This window comes from Cynocephalus volans, chromosome 8 (assembly GCF_027409185.1).
Source record: "Cynocephalus volans isolate mCynVol1 chromosome 8, mCynVol1.pri, whole genome shotgun sequence".
Classification (NCBI taxonomy): domain Eukaryota; kingdom Metazoa; phylum Chordata; class Mammalia; order Dermoptera; family Cynocephalidae; genus Cynocephalus; species Cynocephalus volans.
Window position 1 is genome coordinate 43,877,912 of NC_084467.1, and position 12,466 is coordinate 43,890,377.

General features: G+C 37.3%; 1 protein-coding gene across 10 annotated transcripts in view; it reads right to left on the reverse strand.

Moving 5' to 3' along the window:
- Positions 1 to 12,466, reverse strand: part of TUT4 (terminal uridylyl transferase 4) — a 141,756-nt gene that overhangs the window by 12,308 nt on the left and 116,982 nt on the right. For 5 of the 10 annotated variants that reach the window (XM_063104197.1, XM_063104189.1, XM_063104188.1 and 2 more), the window contains 2 exons: positions 8,861 to 9,019; positions 6,916 to 7,096 (listed from right to left, as the gene is read on the reverse strand). In XM_063104197.1, the coding sequence (XP_062960267.1) occupies positions 7,008 to 7,096; positions 8,861 to 9,019 (248 nt within the window). In that variant the 3' untranslated portion in view covers positions 6,916 to 7,007. Of the gene's footprint in view, positions 1 to 6,915; positions 7,186 to 8,860; positions 9,020 to 12,466 lie in introns of those variants that run through there. The other 5 variants (XM_063104193.1, XM_063104191.1, XM_063104194.1 and 2 more) reach the window with 2 other exon arrangements.

Consider the following 12,466-nt stretch of genomic DNA (forward strand, 5'->3'; position numbering starts at 1 on the left):
TGCACTTCCTTTTTCCTCCTTTAAAAAGGGAAAAGTGATTCAATGACTTGCTGCAACTCTAGTCCCAGCAGGAATTGTGAAGACCAGCTACCTTACAAGATCCAGTTTCTTGCGAAGTCATGTGTTCATAGGATAAACATTCTGTTGCTCTCTATTGAACTGAGGGACTTTTGCAGTAGAACTCATATTAAAGCATTTTTTAAAAAATCTATTTGAGCTTTCATATTCTTTAGTGATTTCCTCTAATAATGATACCTGAGTTAATAAAAGTTGGCTACAAGAGCTATTATGGTTTATAATATAACTATACACAGGACTGCCTTTTAAAATTAAATATAAACATTTCTATGTAAGTCTATTGTAGAGTCCTAGCAGTTATTGCTTTACTAATGATCTAGGTCAAAAGAAATGTCTTCTGGCTAAATAACCCACGAACCAACCAAGTTGTCATCAAATATATTGTTAAAATATTTTTATTTTAAAATAATTTAAAAATAAAAATAACCCACACAACAAATCCTACAAATTTTAGTTAACAGAGAAACCTCTCCAAACATAAACTTTAAAGCATGCTTATTTAGACATGCAGCATGGCCAACAAGCAAGTAGAGTGTCCCTAGTCTTTAATTAGAACAAAGAGAGGAGTGAGTGAGACATGTTGAACACCTCTAGAGATCATTATGATAAATCAGAATTGTAGAGGAGATGGAGCTTAAGGAAAAACCTTGGTGAAGGGCCATTTCTGTCATCTATGTGCTAGCCTACCAAACGAGGCCTGAGAACAGCCTACATTAAGAAATACTGATAACACCAAAGGCAAGGGCTTGGATCTCTGTGCCAGCCAGACCCCCAAGAAAGAAAGAATAGGGCTAGCTGGTTAGCTCAGTTGGCTAGAGCATGGTGCTAATAACACCACAGTACAGGGTTCAATCCCTGTACCAGCCAGCTGGTATTAAAAGATATTTTACATCTTACCTCTTTACTAAAAGAAATTTCAGGAAAGAATTCTTAGTCATTATGCAAGATGCGTTGTAATACTTCCTACTCAATATCAGTTTTTAATATTGGGTGTAAACCACTAAATTGATTTCACTTGCCACAATTTGAAATACACTACCTTAAAAGCTTTGCTATAGGGTACAATAACTGTATTCCCAAGATGTGTTCCCAAGGGCAAAGGAAATACTGAATTCGGTGAGTAACAAATAATAAGCCAGCTTAAAGCTCATTCTTATAAACTCTTCCTATTAGTCTTCAGTAGATCAACCTAAGTTTGAATAATCATTAACCAGAAAAGAATGATCACAGATGCTGCTAACTCCCTCAAAAAGGATAAAGTGACAAATTTTCCACAGACTCAACACACAGCAGCATAAATCTGTTTTTAAAAAGTACAGAGGTTCAAACGAGAGTAAAAGATAAGGAAATGAAGATTTTAAAAGCTGGAAAAATGAAAACCTTATTAGAATCCACAAAATATAAAGCAGAAGGCACAGAGAAAATAGGCTGGAGGAAATAAAACATGGGAAAGGGAGAAAAGCTACAGATAATATAGGAAACACATGATTTGGATCCCCCTACCAACCAGCCACAAAAAGAAAACACATGAAAGGAAATCCAGTAATCTACTAAGAAATGTCCTGATGAATTAACAAGATAAAGAATTATATGGCGATCCAAGCAGAGAAATCAAGCCATGTATAATGTGAGGAAAAGTCAATATGGTCTCAGATCTTATAACAAACTTCAAGGCAGTGAAGCAAAAGGTTCTAAAGTTTGGAGAAAAAGTGCCAGGAATTTTATACTCTGCCATAGTTGTCTTTAAAATATAAAGGGAGCATGCTACTGACAGGACCAACGTCAGAGGCTTAGATCCCTCTACCAGCCAGCTGCCAAAAGAATAAAATAAAAAGGGAATAGACATTCCCAAGTATATAAGAACTTCCAAATATACAATCATGAGCCTCTGGGAAAAGACATTGAAATCTAACCAAACAAGAAATGAATCAAATTAAGGACTTAGGAACAAAGAAGCAATAAAAGAAGTGACGGTAAACACTTCAGAAACTTTCAATAAAAAATGGGAAGTGAGCGGGAGAAACTACAATGAGAGAAAGAGAAAGATGCTCTGAGCATTTCAGGCCACGGCTGCTTTAAGGCTGGAGCTGATGAGCACATGGAGCAGGCGCTGGCAGAAGCCGCAACTGTGCCCTTCAGTTGGAGTTACTTGGAGGCGGCAGGGGAGAAGAGGGCCTTGGCGGCCCCCAGAACAACAAGACCGCTAATAGGGTTCACATGGACCCACGCAGGAGCAAGGAGCCAGAACAACTGAAAAAAGGGAGCCACTCAGAGGCCGGTGAGTCATCGCAAAGGACAGGCGCAGGGCCCATCCCATGGGAAGTGTTTGCAGCACGGGCGGTGGGGGAGATATGCCCACCAGGGGAACACTGGGACACAGCAAGGACAGCTGATCTGCCCCCCAATCAGCACAGGACGACTCAAAGGAGACTGGTCAGGAATGCAGAATTGCATGGGGTGCAGTTTGGTGAAAAAACTCAGGCCCATATCAGAGATTCTACAGAACACAGATCCACCGGGTCTTTGGAGAGCCAGAAGTACCTATAAGGTCAACCATTAAACCCTGAGCTGCACAGAAAGCCTTCCCTAGGGAAACAGCAGCAAATAGCAATTTAAACAACCACACATCTTAAGTACTGGTTCCCACAGGAAGTTCCCCCATGTTAGAAGCAAAGGACAAAAAATTAGTTCCAGCTCAGGCACACCACCAGCACCTTGAGGCCTGCCTGGGAACTGGAGGCTTGATCTGGGGACCAGACCCCACTCCCACTTATAGGCAAACTGCACCAGTGCCTCAGGGCCAGCCTGCGGACCGGAAGCATGGACAAGGGGACTGGACCCCCCTCCCACAACCAGGCACACTGAGCCAGTGCTTCAGGGCCCACCTGGGGAACTGAGGCGTGGAGAAGGGGACTGGACCTCTCTCCCACAACCAGGCACACCACGCCAGCACCTTGTGGCCCGCCTGGGGACCCAGGGCATGGAGAAGGGGACCGGACCACCATCCCACAACCAGGCACACTGAGCCAGCACCTTGGGGCTCACCCAGGGACCTGGGGTATGGAGTCGGGGACTGGACCACTCTCCCACAAAACAGGCACAATATGCCAGCACCTCGGAGACCACCCAGGGACGCAGGGCATAGAGAAGGGGACCAGACCCCCCTCCCACAACCACACACAACATGCCAGCACTTCGGAGCCTACCCAGGGACCCAGGGCATGGAGAAGGGAACCAAACACACCCCACAACCAGGCATACCACCACTGCCAAGGAGCATGCCAAAAACAGCACCTCCATGTGGGTGGCCCAACACAGCCACCACAATAGCCATGGCTGCTGCAAAAGTGGCTAAACTACAGCCATCACACAGATGGTCCACCAACCACTGGAGTGCATTCACACAAGAAGAATCACCAGCAGAGACAAAGAAAAGAGGATGTCTCTTTCCACAAAGCCCATTAAAGAGTGACAAAAGAAGCATCTGCTCTATGATAATACTGGGGACCTGATCACATCTCCCAGCATTGGACAGATCATCTAGGCAACAAGTTAACAGAATAACCATTATTCTTTCAGAAGGAGAGAAGAAATCTAGGGCAATTAGAGTGGGGAGTGGGAGGGAATGGGGGACAGGGAAAGGTTGGACAAGGGGCATAAAGAATAATTACGATTTGTAACAATATATATGCTAGTAATATTGATTTAATCAACATGTCTCAATGTTCAACCCCCAAAATATGTATAATCAATTTTGATTCAATAAATTAAAAATGGGAAATGATTATAAGGTTCAAATTAAGTATTATGAACATTACCTATAAAGAAATAATATAACTGGAAGTAAAGAAACTCTTGACTGTGCTGGTTTCATCTCTCATACCAGGACTCACATAGTCTAATTAAAACTCACGAAGCTTTAAAAAAAAAAAAAAAACTCCAGCCTCTTTAGTGTTTTCCACGATTGTCCTTAATTTTAGGGGGAATCTTTTAGAATTAAGATTCTCTTGTGAAAAAAGTTATTTCAATTGAACAGTTCTTCAATTTCACATTTGTATTCCTCTGTTAAATCCAAGTGAAATTAATTTTCTATACAAGAGTACTTCAGAAAGTTTGTGGAAAAACAGAATTAAAAGATAGTATGAATCTTTCCATGAACTTTCTGAAGTACCCTCACATTTATTATATGAGCCCACTTTTGTAAAACTATTTGTATATATGTCTATATGCTTAAGAAAGATGGTTGAAATGAATATTCACAGTTATTAATAGTACTTATTTCTGGTTGTTTGACTTGTGAGTGATTTTTATACTTTGTTCTTTTATGTAATGCTTTTTTTCCTTCTTTAATAAACATGTTAAATTTTTTTTTCAAAGAAAAAACAGTTGAAATTTAAAACTTTTTTTTTTTTTTTTTCTTATAAAGATGACCGGTAAGGGGATCTTAACCCTTGACTTGGTGTTGTCAGCACTACGCTCAACCAGTGAGCTAACCGGCCATCCCTATATAGGATCCAAACCCGTGGCCTTGGTGTTATCAGCACTGCACTCTCCCGAGTGAGCCACAGGCCGGCCCCTAAAACTTTTTTTATAAGAATACAACACATTTTATATATTGTTTGTTGGAACTGCATATTGGTAACCACTTTTCTGGAGATAAGTTTGGCAATATGTAATGAGAACCTTAGAACTTTTATCCTTTTACACAATAGTCCCATTTATGGGAATTCACCCTAATAATTAAATATACACACAAATAGCTTTATCCTACTATCATTTTACATATATTTTATATATGAGAAAAGCTAGAAAAAGCAAAAATGTCCATCTGCAGGGAACTGAACAAATCAATTACATAGTTTATTATTAATATTTGTATTCCTGAACAGTCTTCATGGCAAGCGAAAATATTAACCTGCATGTCATTAAACATTATACAAAACCTTTCAAAACAATATGATCTTAAGAATGTGTTCTCTATGCATAAGATTGATGATTTCTTTGTACTTTTCAATTGTTCTACAATGAATCTGAATTCATAATCAACTTTGCAAACTTATAAAACTGAGTTACTTCTGTATAAATTATAAACTAAGATTATCCTATTTTTCAATTTGGAACAGTTTTGCCAGTTAATGAATGCTGGCTGTTAATGAAAAAGGGGTCAATGAGATGGTGAAAATTAGTATAGGTAACACTATCCTATAAGTAAAACTAGATTATTGGTTACTAGGTTACCCATTAATAGCTTTTGCCAAGTGGTATATACTGCCTGCCTTTAGGAAGGAAGGCTGACCTGGGAGCATTCTATGTTGTTGCAAGTTGTTTTCTTTTTAATGAAAAATTCAAATATACACAAAAGTAGGGAGAACAGTAAAATGAACACTCCTGTATACCTCATCACCTGTTCTCCAAGACCTGGAAGGAGATGAAATATTTGAAAGTTAATTTAAAAGAAGATCTTGAATACTACAAGTCATATTTTAACAAAAAAGCATACCTTAGGTCAACAAACTAAATGAGCTGATCCCATCACTTAATAGGATTCTGAAGGATACTGAAGCTTTAATATGAAAAACTAACAGTAAATACAACTGGTCTTAACTCAGGGCAGTAAATTTGGTGGGAATACCCTTAACCTCCTGCAACAGATTTCAGGTATCTTCCATGTTGGGAAATACAGCAAAAGCCCCGGTAGTCTCCTATTAGTAATACATATCTGCGAAATAGAACAAAAATAATACACTGTTCTTAAAATACATTTTTATCTATGTATTCTGCACATTTCCAAATAGATACATATCATCACTTAGCCTAAAATCCCTGGCAAATCTGGCTAATTAAGGGGTTGGAGAAAATTACCTCATTTTACTGTACAGTAACTTAACAGTTCAATAATATGCTACCAAGTCTGGATTCTAATACTTCTATAATCACTGATCACGAGCATTACTGATAAACAGTTACCACCCTGGCAAGTATGCTTTCTAAGTGGCAGGACAGGATTCAGAATGGATAGAGACTGGCACATACTCGTTCCTCAGTAAATTAAGAATTATCTTCCCAAAACTATAATTGCCAGTATTAGTCTCAATGTTTAAAAAACTCTCCATTTCAAAAGATCTATTTTGATTCAAATTCCAACATGTAAGTGCTACCTTTAGAATTCACTTTATTGCTTTGTGTTTCAGTTTCGTTTTCAATGATAAAATGGAGATGGCATCTTTTTCTATCTACTTCATATGGGTGTCGTGAAGATCCAATAAAATAAAGGACATGAAAAGATCTCGAATCTCTAACACTAAGTCTGTGATTTAGAATAGTCTATTCACTGAGTAAATTGTTAATATATTTCTGTCATCTAAACAACCAAAGAATTAACCAAATTTGACTCTTGTCAAAAAGTTTTACTAACTTAAAATAGAACTACTTTACAGACAAAAGCAACTTTCCAAGTTTGAATATGTCTGATATACAAGTATGTAAAAAAAAATTCTGAATCGTGCTGTAGTTTTATTTATTTATTTTTTACCTTTTAAAAAGTTTTTGGCACTACAAGGTTCTGTAAAGAATAGAAGTGACAAATTTAAAACACATGAAATTCTTTCCTAATTCTTAAGAACAATATATATAAAGTTTGAAGCAACCAAAGTATGAATACAGCTAATAGAAAATAAAGAATGTAATTTTTAAATTCTCTCTTTATACAATTCATCAAGGTTAAACAAAACATAAAATTCCCTTAAAAATAGGGTAATAAAATAGATGAAATTTGTATCACTCAATTTGGTGATACTAGTAAAAACTATAGTTTATATTTATATACAAATAATACAGTCTTTAAAAACAGTCTTAGAATTTAAATAAGCTATCTAAACGTGTTAAAATTTTAAATCAGGACCTGATTTGTTTTGCTTTCCATTTAAATGTCACTTTTTCTGCTGAATGTAATTGACACTGAGGTACGGATACCCTTGAGACAGCAGGATTGGCTGGTTGCTGTGCATCAGTTGACCAGCTGAAAGAAAATGGACTCGCATTACTCCGACACGTTTCCTCGTGGTGGGTGGGGACAACGCTCTCTACACCGACGGGTGGCACATCTGTCTGTTGGATACAACACAGACAGGATACTGAAAGGCTTGTGCCTGTTTATCTGACAGCCCCTTAAAATTAACTTGTAGCTACTTCTCTTTCTATGTATATAATAGAAGATGAAGCATACCAAAACATTTAGAGGGTGGGGAAAGAGAAGAAAAGGGGAGGGAAATGCAGGTATGTGAAAGAAAGGAGAGGAGACAAAAAAGAGATGGAGAGGAGGAATCAAAGAGAAGAAACCCATCAGGAAAGATGTCAGAAACTCCCCTCCTAAAAGGGTTTGTATGACTGATGTTAACTCAGCCCTAGTTCTTTGCTCAGAAGAACCCAACCACAGTCAAGATTCCACCCCAGCAGTGCATGGATGGTTTAGGAAGGCTTAAGTGTCTCAAGCCTAAGACTCATACCAGGGGCCCTCCCCTTAAAGTTATCATTTAATTCAGTCAACATTCCTGAGTGTCTGCCTTTAATTTCTTAAACTCCTGGTTTAACTGTAATGACTCTGACTCCAGTATTTTGAACTCCCAGATTAACCAAGAGCTGAAGGCCAGACTCAAACACTGCCTGTCAGAACAGATCCCTTTGGCAGGCCTGTTAGCTCAGTTGCTTAGAGTGCAGCCTTATAACACCAAACTCCAAGCTCACAGGTTCAGATCCCCAAACTGGCCAGCAGCCAAGGAAAAAAAAGAAAAAGAACAATACCTTTTTAAGGCAAGTAGATTAGATATAAGATAAAATACTCCAAGTTCCTTGTAATTCTTTTTTTTTTTCCTCGATGGCTGGCAGATATGGGGATCTGAACTCTTGACCTCAGTGTTATCAGCACCATGCTCTCCCAAAGTGAGCTAATCAGCTAGCCTACTTCCTTGGATTTCTTAGTTTATAATATTTCTCAGGTCAAAGCTATTATTGGTACTACTACAGCACCAAAATAATATAATAAATTTTAATGTTATTCAAGCCCTACTTTTACTAAACCTGACCATGTCTCTATTCAACTCAGAAATTTCTGCAATGGCACTTCAAAAAGTTCACGGAAAGATTCAGATCATCTTTTAATTATATTTTTCACAAGCTTTTTGAAGTACCCTCGTATTAGATTCCCACTGCTCATTAAACCAAGCCCAAACTCCTCTCCATTATATGGTCTCAACCTACCCTCTTCTAGCTTTATCACCTACACACCTTTCCCATATACCTCCACCCTCCAGTCCTATTATTTTCTTTTCTTCCTCATTATGCCAGGAAATTCAGTAATGTGCATATATTATTCCCTCAGCTAAGAACACCCCCTTCACTCTAATCTGTAGAAAAGTCCCAGGAAAAGCAATTCCTACATCTGTTTCAAGATCTAGTTCAAACATCAAAATCTCGTGTGATGTAATCTCTGATATCGAAATGCTGCCCCGTCTGCTCAGGCAATATTAACTGATTCTTCTAAACTCCTATTTTTGTCTATTTTACCTGTTTGGCTCTCTTAATAAAATGAGCACAAAGTATGGGGATTTTATTTTCATCTTGCTTGAGCAACAAGCACCTAGCACAGTCTGACATACCTTATGCTCTCTCAATAAATGTTTACTAAATGCATGAATTTTCACTCCCAGATCCTGGCCTTCACTGAAGCTCCTTGGCCCAGAATAAAACCCACCCAGCCTGTTAATTTATTTGTAAGCAATGGTACCTTGAGTATAGAAAGGTTTGTTGGGCTGAAATCTGGCATTTCCCTGATGCATGAAGTTTTGATGCAAACCATAAGGCCACGAAGCTGGGACAAGGGGAAAATGAGGACGTGGTGCATGTTCCCAAGGAATTGGAGGATTTAGTCCTCGAAAGCCTGGCTCTGCATTTCAACAAAAAAAGAAAGACACATTTTAAAACATTAGTTTGTCCATTCAAATATTCCTTCATCCCACAAAGGTATACTGAGTACCTACCACTGGCCAAGAACTATGCTAAGTGCAGAGGATAACAAAAAAACTTTAATGAATCAAACAATGTTATTTGCTGAAATTATTCATGAGAGATATACAAGAATATATATATTCAATAATATGTAATAATTGTTATCACAAACAGGTAAAAGGTGTTCTGAAGAGGGGGCTAACCCAGTCTTTGAAGATTAGAGAAGGTTTTCCTAAGATTATTGACTAAGCTAAGTTTTAAAGGACAGGAATAAGTTAGGCAAAATGAGGCAGAGAGGGCATTTTAGAGAGAAGAAATAACATGTATTAAAGCCTGAAAGCAAGAGAGCACAGCAAGTTTGGGAGCTGCAAAATAATCAGCAATATAGGGGTAATGGAGAAAATGGTAAAAGAAAAGGCTGGATAGGTAAGTGGGGATATACATTTCAAAGAACCTTAGTACATCATGCTTAGGAACTTAACATTTTATCCTAAAGACAATGCCAACTATCAGAATCAACTATTAGATTGAACTTGGCCTAAAAGGAGATCGTATTAGAAGCTTGAGGCATTGTGGTATAATGGTTGAGAACTTGGCTTTGGCGCCAAACAGATCTAAGTTCAAGTCTCAGTTCCAAAAATTACTAAGGTTCCATTTTGAACCTCGGTTGTTATGAAGATTAAATTAGATAACAAAAATAAAGTGGCTTGTACAAGTTCTGGCATATACATAAGAACTCATAAAATGTGAGTCATATTCTTTCTATGGCTAGTCACCCCTAAAAATCTTTCTATTGCCCTTTAAAATGTATCCGTAAGTACATATTTTCAAAATACAGTACCCACTGAATCCTCTGGGTCATTTCTGCTAGCTTTTCTCATTTCAGGGTTATAATGTGCTAGGGAATAACTGAAAAACCTCCCCTTATCCACTAAACTTCCTAGCAGAAACTCACATTAGGAAGTATGGGATACAGAAGAGTACAGAGCAAGAAAACTAAAACCCACATTAGCTGCATTCTTACAAGCTCAGTCTTCTCAGGAGGGGACCAGAAAAACAAAGCAGCCAGTTCAAAGTTCATAAAGCCAAGTTATCACAACAAGTACACAACTGAGTGATGAAGCTGAAGGGCTTGAGATTTACAAAATAAATGAGACCAGGTATACAGATTTAGGTCATGACCAATTAGAAATGTTAAAACTTTTAAAAGGATATTTTTTAAGGATATAGTCCAACCCCCCTGCCCAATTTTCATAACCAAATATTTTCATAATACAAGTAATATAATCTCAAAGATGGGAAAAAGATTTGCACAATCTTTTACTCTAATCCAACCATGATTATCATTTTAATGTACTCCCATCCAGTCTTTCTGTTTTTAATACAGTAGTAATTTTAGCTGTAATACTATGAGTTGTGTACCCTATACAACAAACAATATTTATTAAGTTTATTATATAATATATAACATAAATGATATAAATATAACATAAATAATGTATCTAATATAAATATATCAGGCACTAAAGTGGCTACACGAGGGACAATGACAGACAATTCTTAGAAGTTCTAATGGATTATACAGACAAGTAAACAGGCAATTTTAACATAGTAAGACAAGTGTTATGACATGGATATTAAGAAAATGAGGAAAGAAAGGATAAGTGTTACAAATGGAAGACAGAATCAGCAAGAGTTACAGGCTTCCTGAAGAAACTGACCTAAATTAAAAAGTGGAAGATAAGTGAGTTAGCCAAGTTTTGGGGCAAGCAGAAGGAGGTGAAAGTGAGCAGCAAAGGTAATGGAGAGGACATTCCAGGCAGAGGGAACAACTTAGATAATCTAACAACCAGGGATAAGAATCAGGATGGTATGTTTGTGGGATGTTAATTAGTTCATTATGACTGAAACAGATCACCTAGTGGCGGTGGGAGAAAAGACATGAAATTGTAAAGACTGAGCTGATACATCAAAGGGCAAAGCACTGGGTCTGTTTCACGATTATATAACTCAGTGACCATTACGGTGCATGTCATGGCGTATACATTTGTTGAATGACATAAGCAGAGGTCACATAAGAAGGGTTATGTATGCCATATATCTTTTGCTCTTAGAAATCTAATCGAGTTCCAACATTCTGGCATTTCTGCTCAGCAAAATACATTATTTGCACTGTTCCAAAAGAAGTTGGAGATACCGTCTCCATCACAGCGCTCTAAGGAATAGCATACTCTGTTCAAAATTATCACTAAAATTCTCCTCAAAATTGATAAAAGGAAAGAATTGAGCTTCTAGTGTACATTTCCTGTACAATCTGTATTTCGGAATAACCAAGTATAGTTAATAAGGAAAAGTTCTTTATAGAAAAATCACAAATAGTAATTAGAAAATCATCCTTTTACAATCCCTAGTAAAATAATGGATGTTGGCAACAATTATCAATGGCAGCTAAGATATTAAGTAAAAATTAATGAGGAACTTTGTAATGGATAGAACAGGCTGACATCACCTAACTCACAGATCACACTCTTAAGTCACTAAAATAGGAACATTCAGACAGTAAGTTCCTTCTGAAGTGAGGGAATAAGAACAAAATATACAGGACCAACCAGTTAGTATTCTTGCCAACAAAAAGAACCTGAATCTAATCCATCGTCTGAATCTAACTACTCTGAATCTAACTTCAAATTTACAGGAAATATGGAGACAGAGGTATAAGTTAAATGATGCCACAAATCAGCCAAATCCAAAATGTGGGAAATTCTACAATTTCTTCAATAAATAGTTAATACGGGATCCCAAAACACAAAAGAATGATGCTGAGGTAATGAAGAAAAAAAATAATAATGGTCTCCAAGGTTCAGTGGAGGAGGGAGGGACGAATAGGTAGAGCACAGAGGATTTTCAGGGCAGTGAAACGATTCTATATGACACTAATGGTGAATACAGAACATAATGCATTTGGGAAAACCCAGAGAATTGTACAACACAAAGCGTGAACTCTGATGTAAACTTTAGTAAATAATAATGTATCAATATTGGTTCATAACTGTAACAAATATACTACACTAATGTAAAATGTTAATAATAGAAGAAAACGTGTGTGATGGGGGCAGATATGTGAACTGTCCATACTTTCTGCTCAATTTTTCTGTAAACCTAAAACTGCTATAAAGTCTATTACATTTCAAAAAAAATTTAGATAGACAAAATCAGAAATTATTTTGTTAACACTACATACTGGTAGCATAATGCTTTTGAAAACTGGGCTATGAAATTGGTTCTTTGATCTATTTCAAATTATTTTGATGCAAACTGGGATTAATTTTGGTTGATGGAGTGGGGACTAAATAGTGCCTAAGGGGGGGGGGAATATATATATATA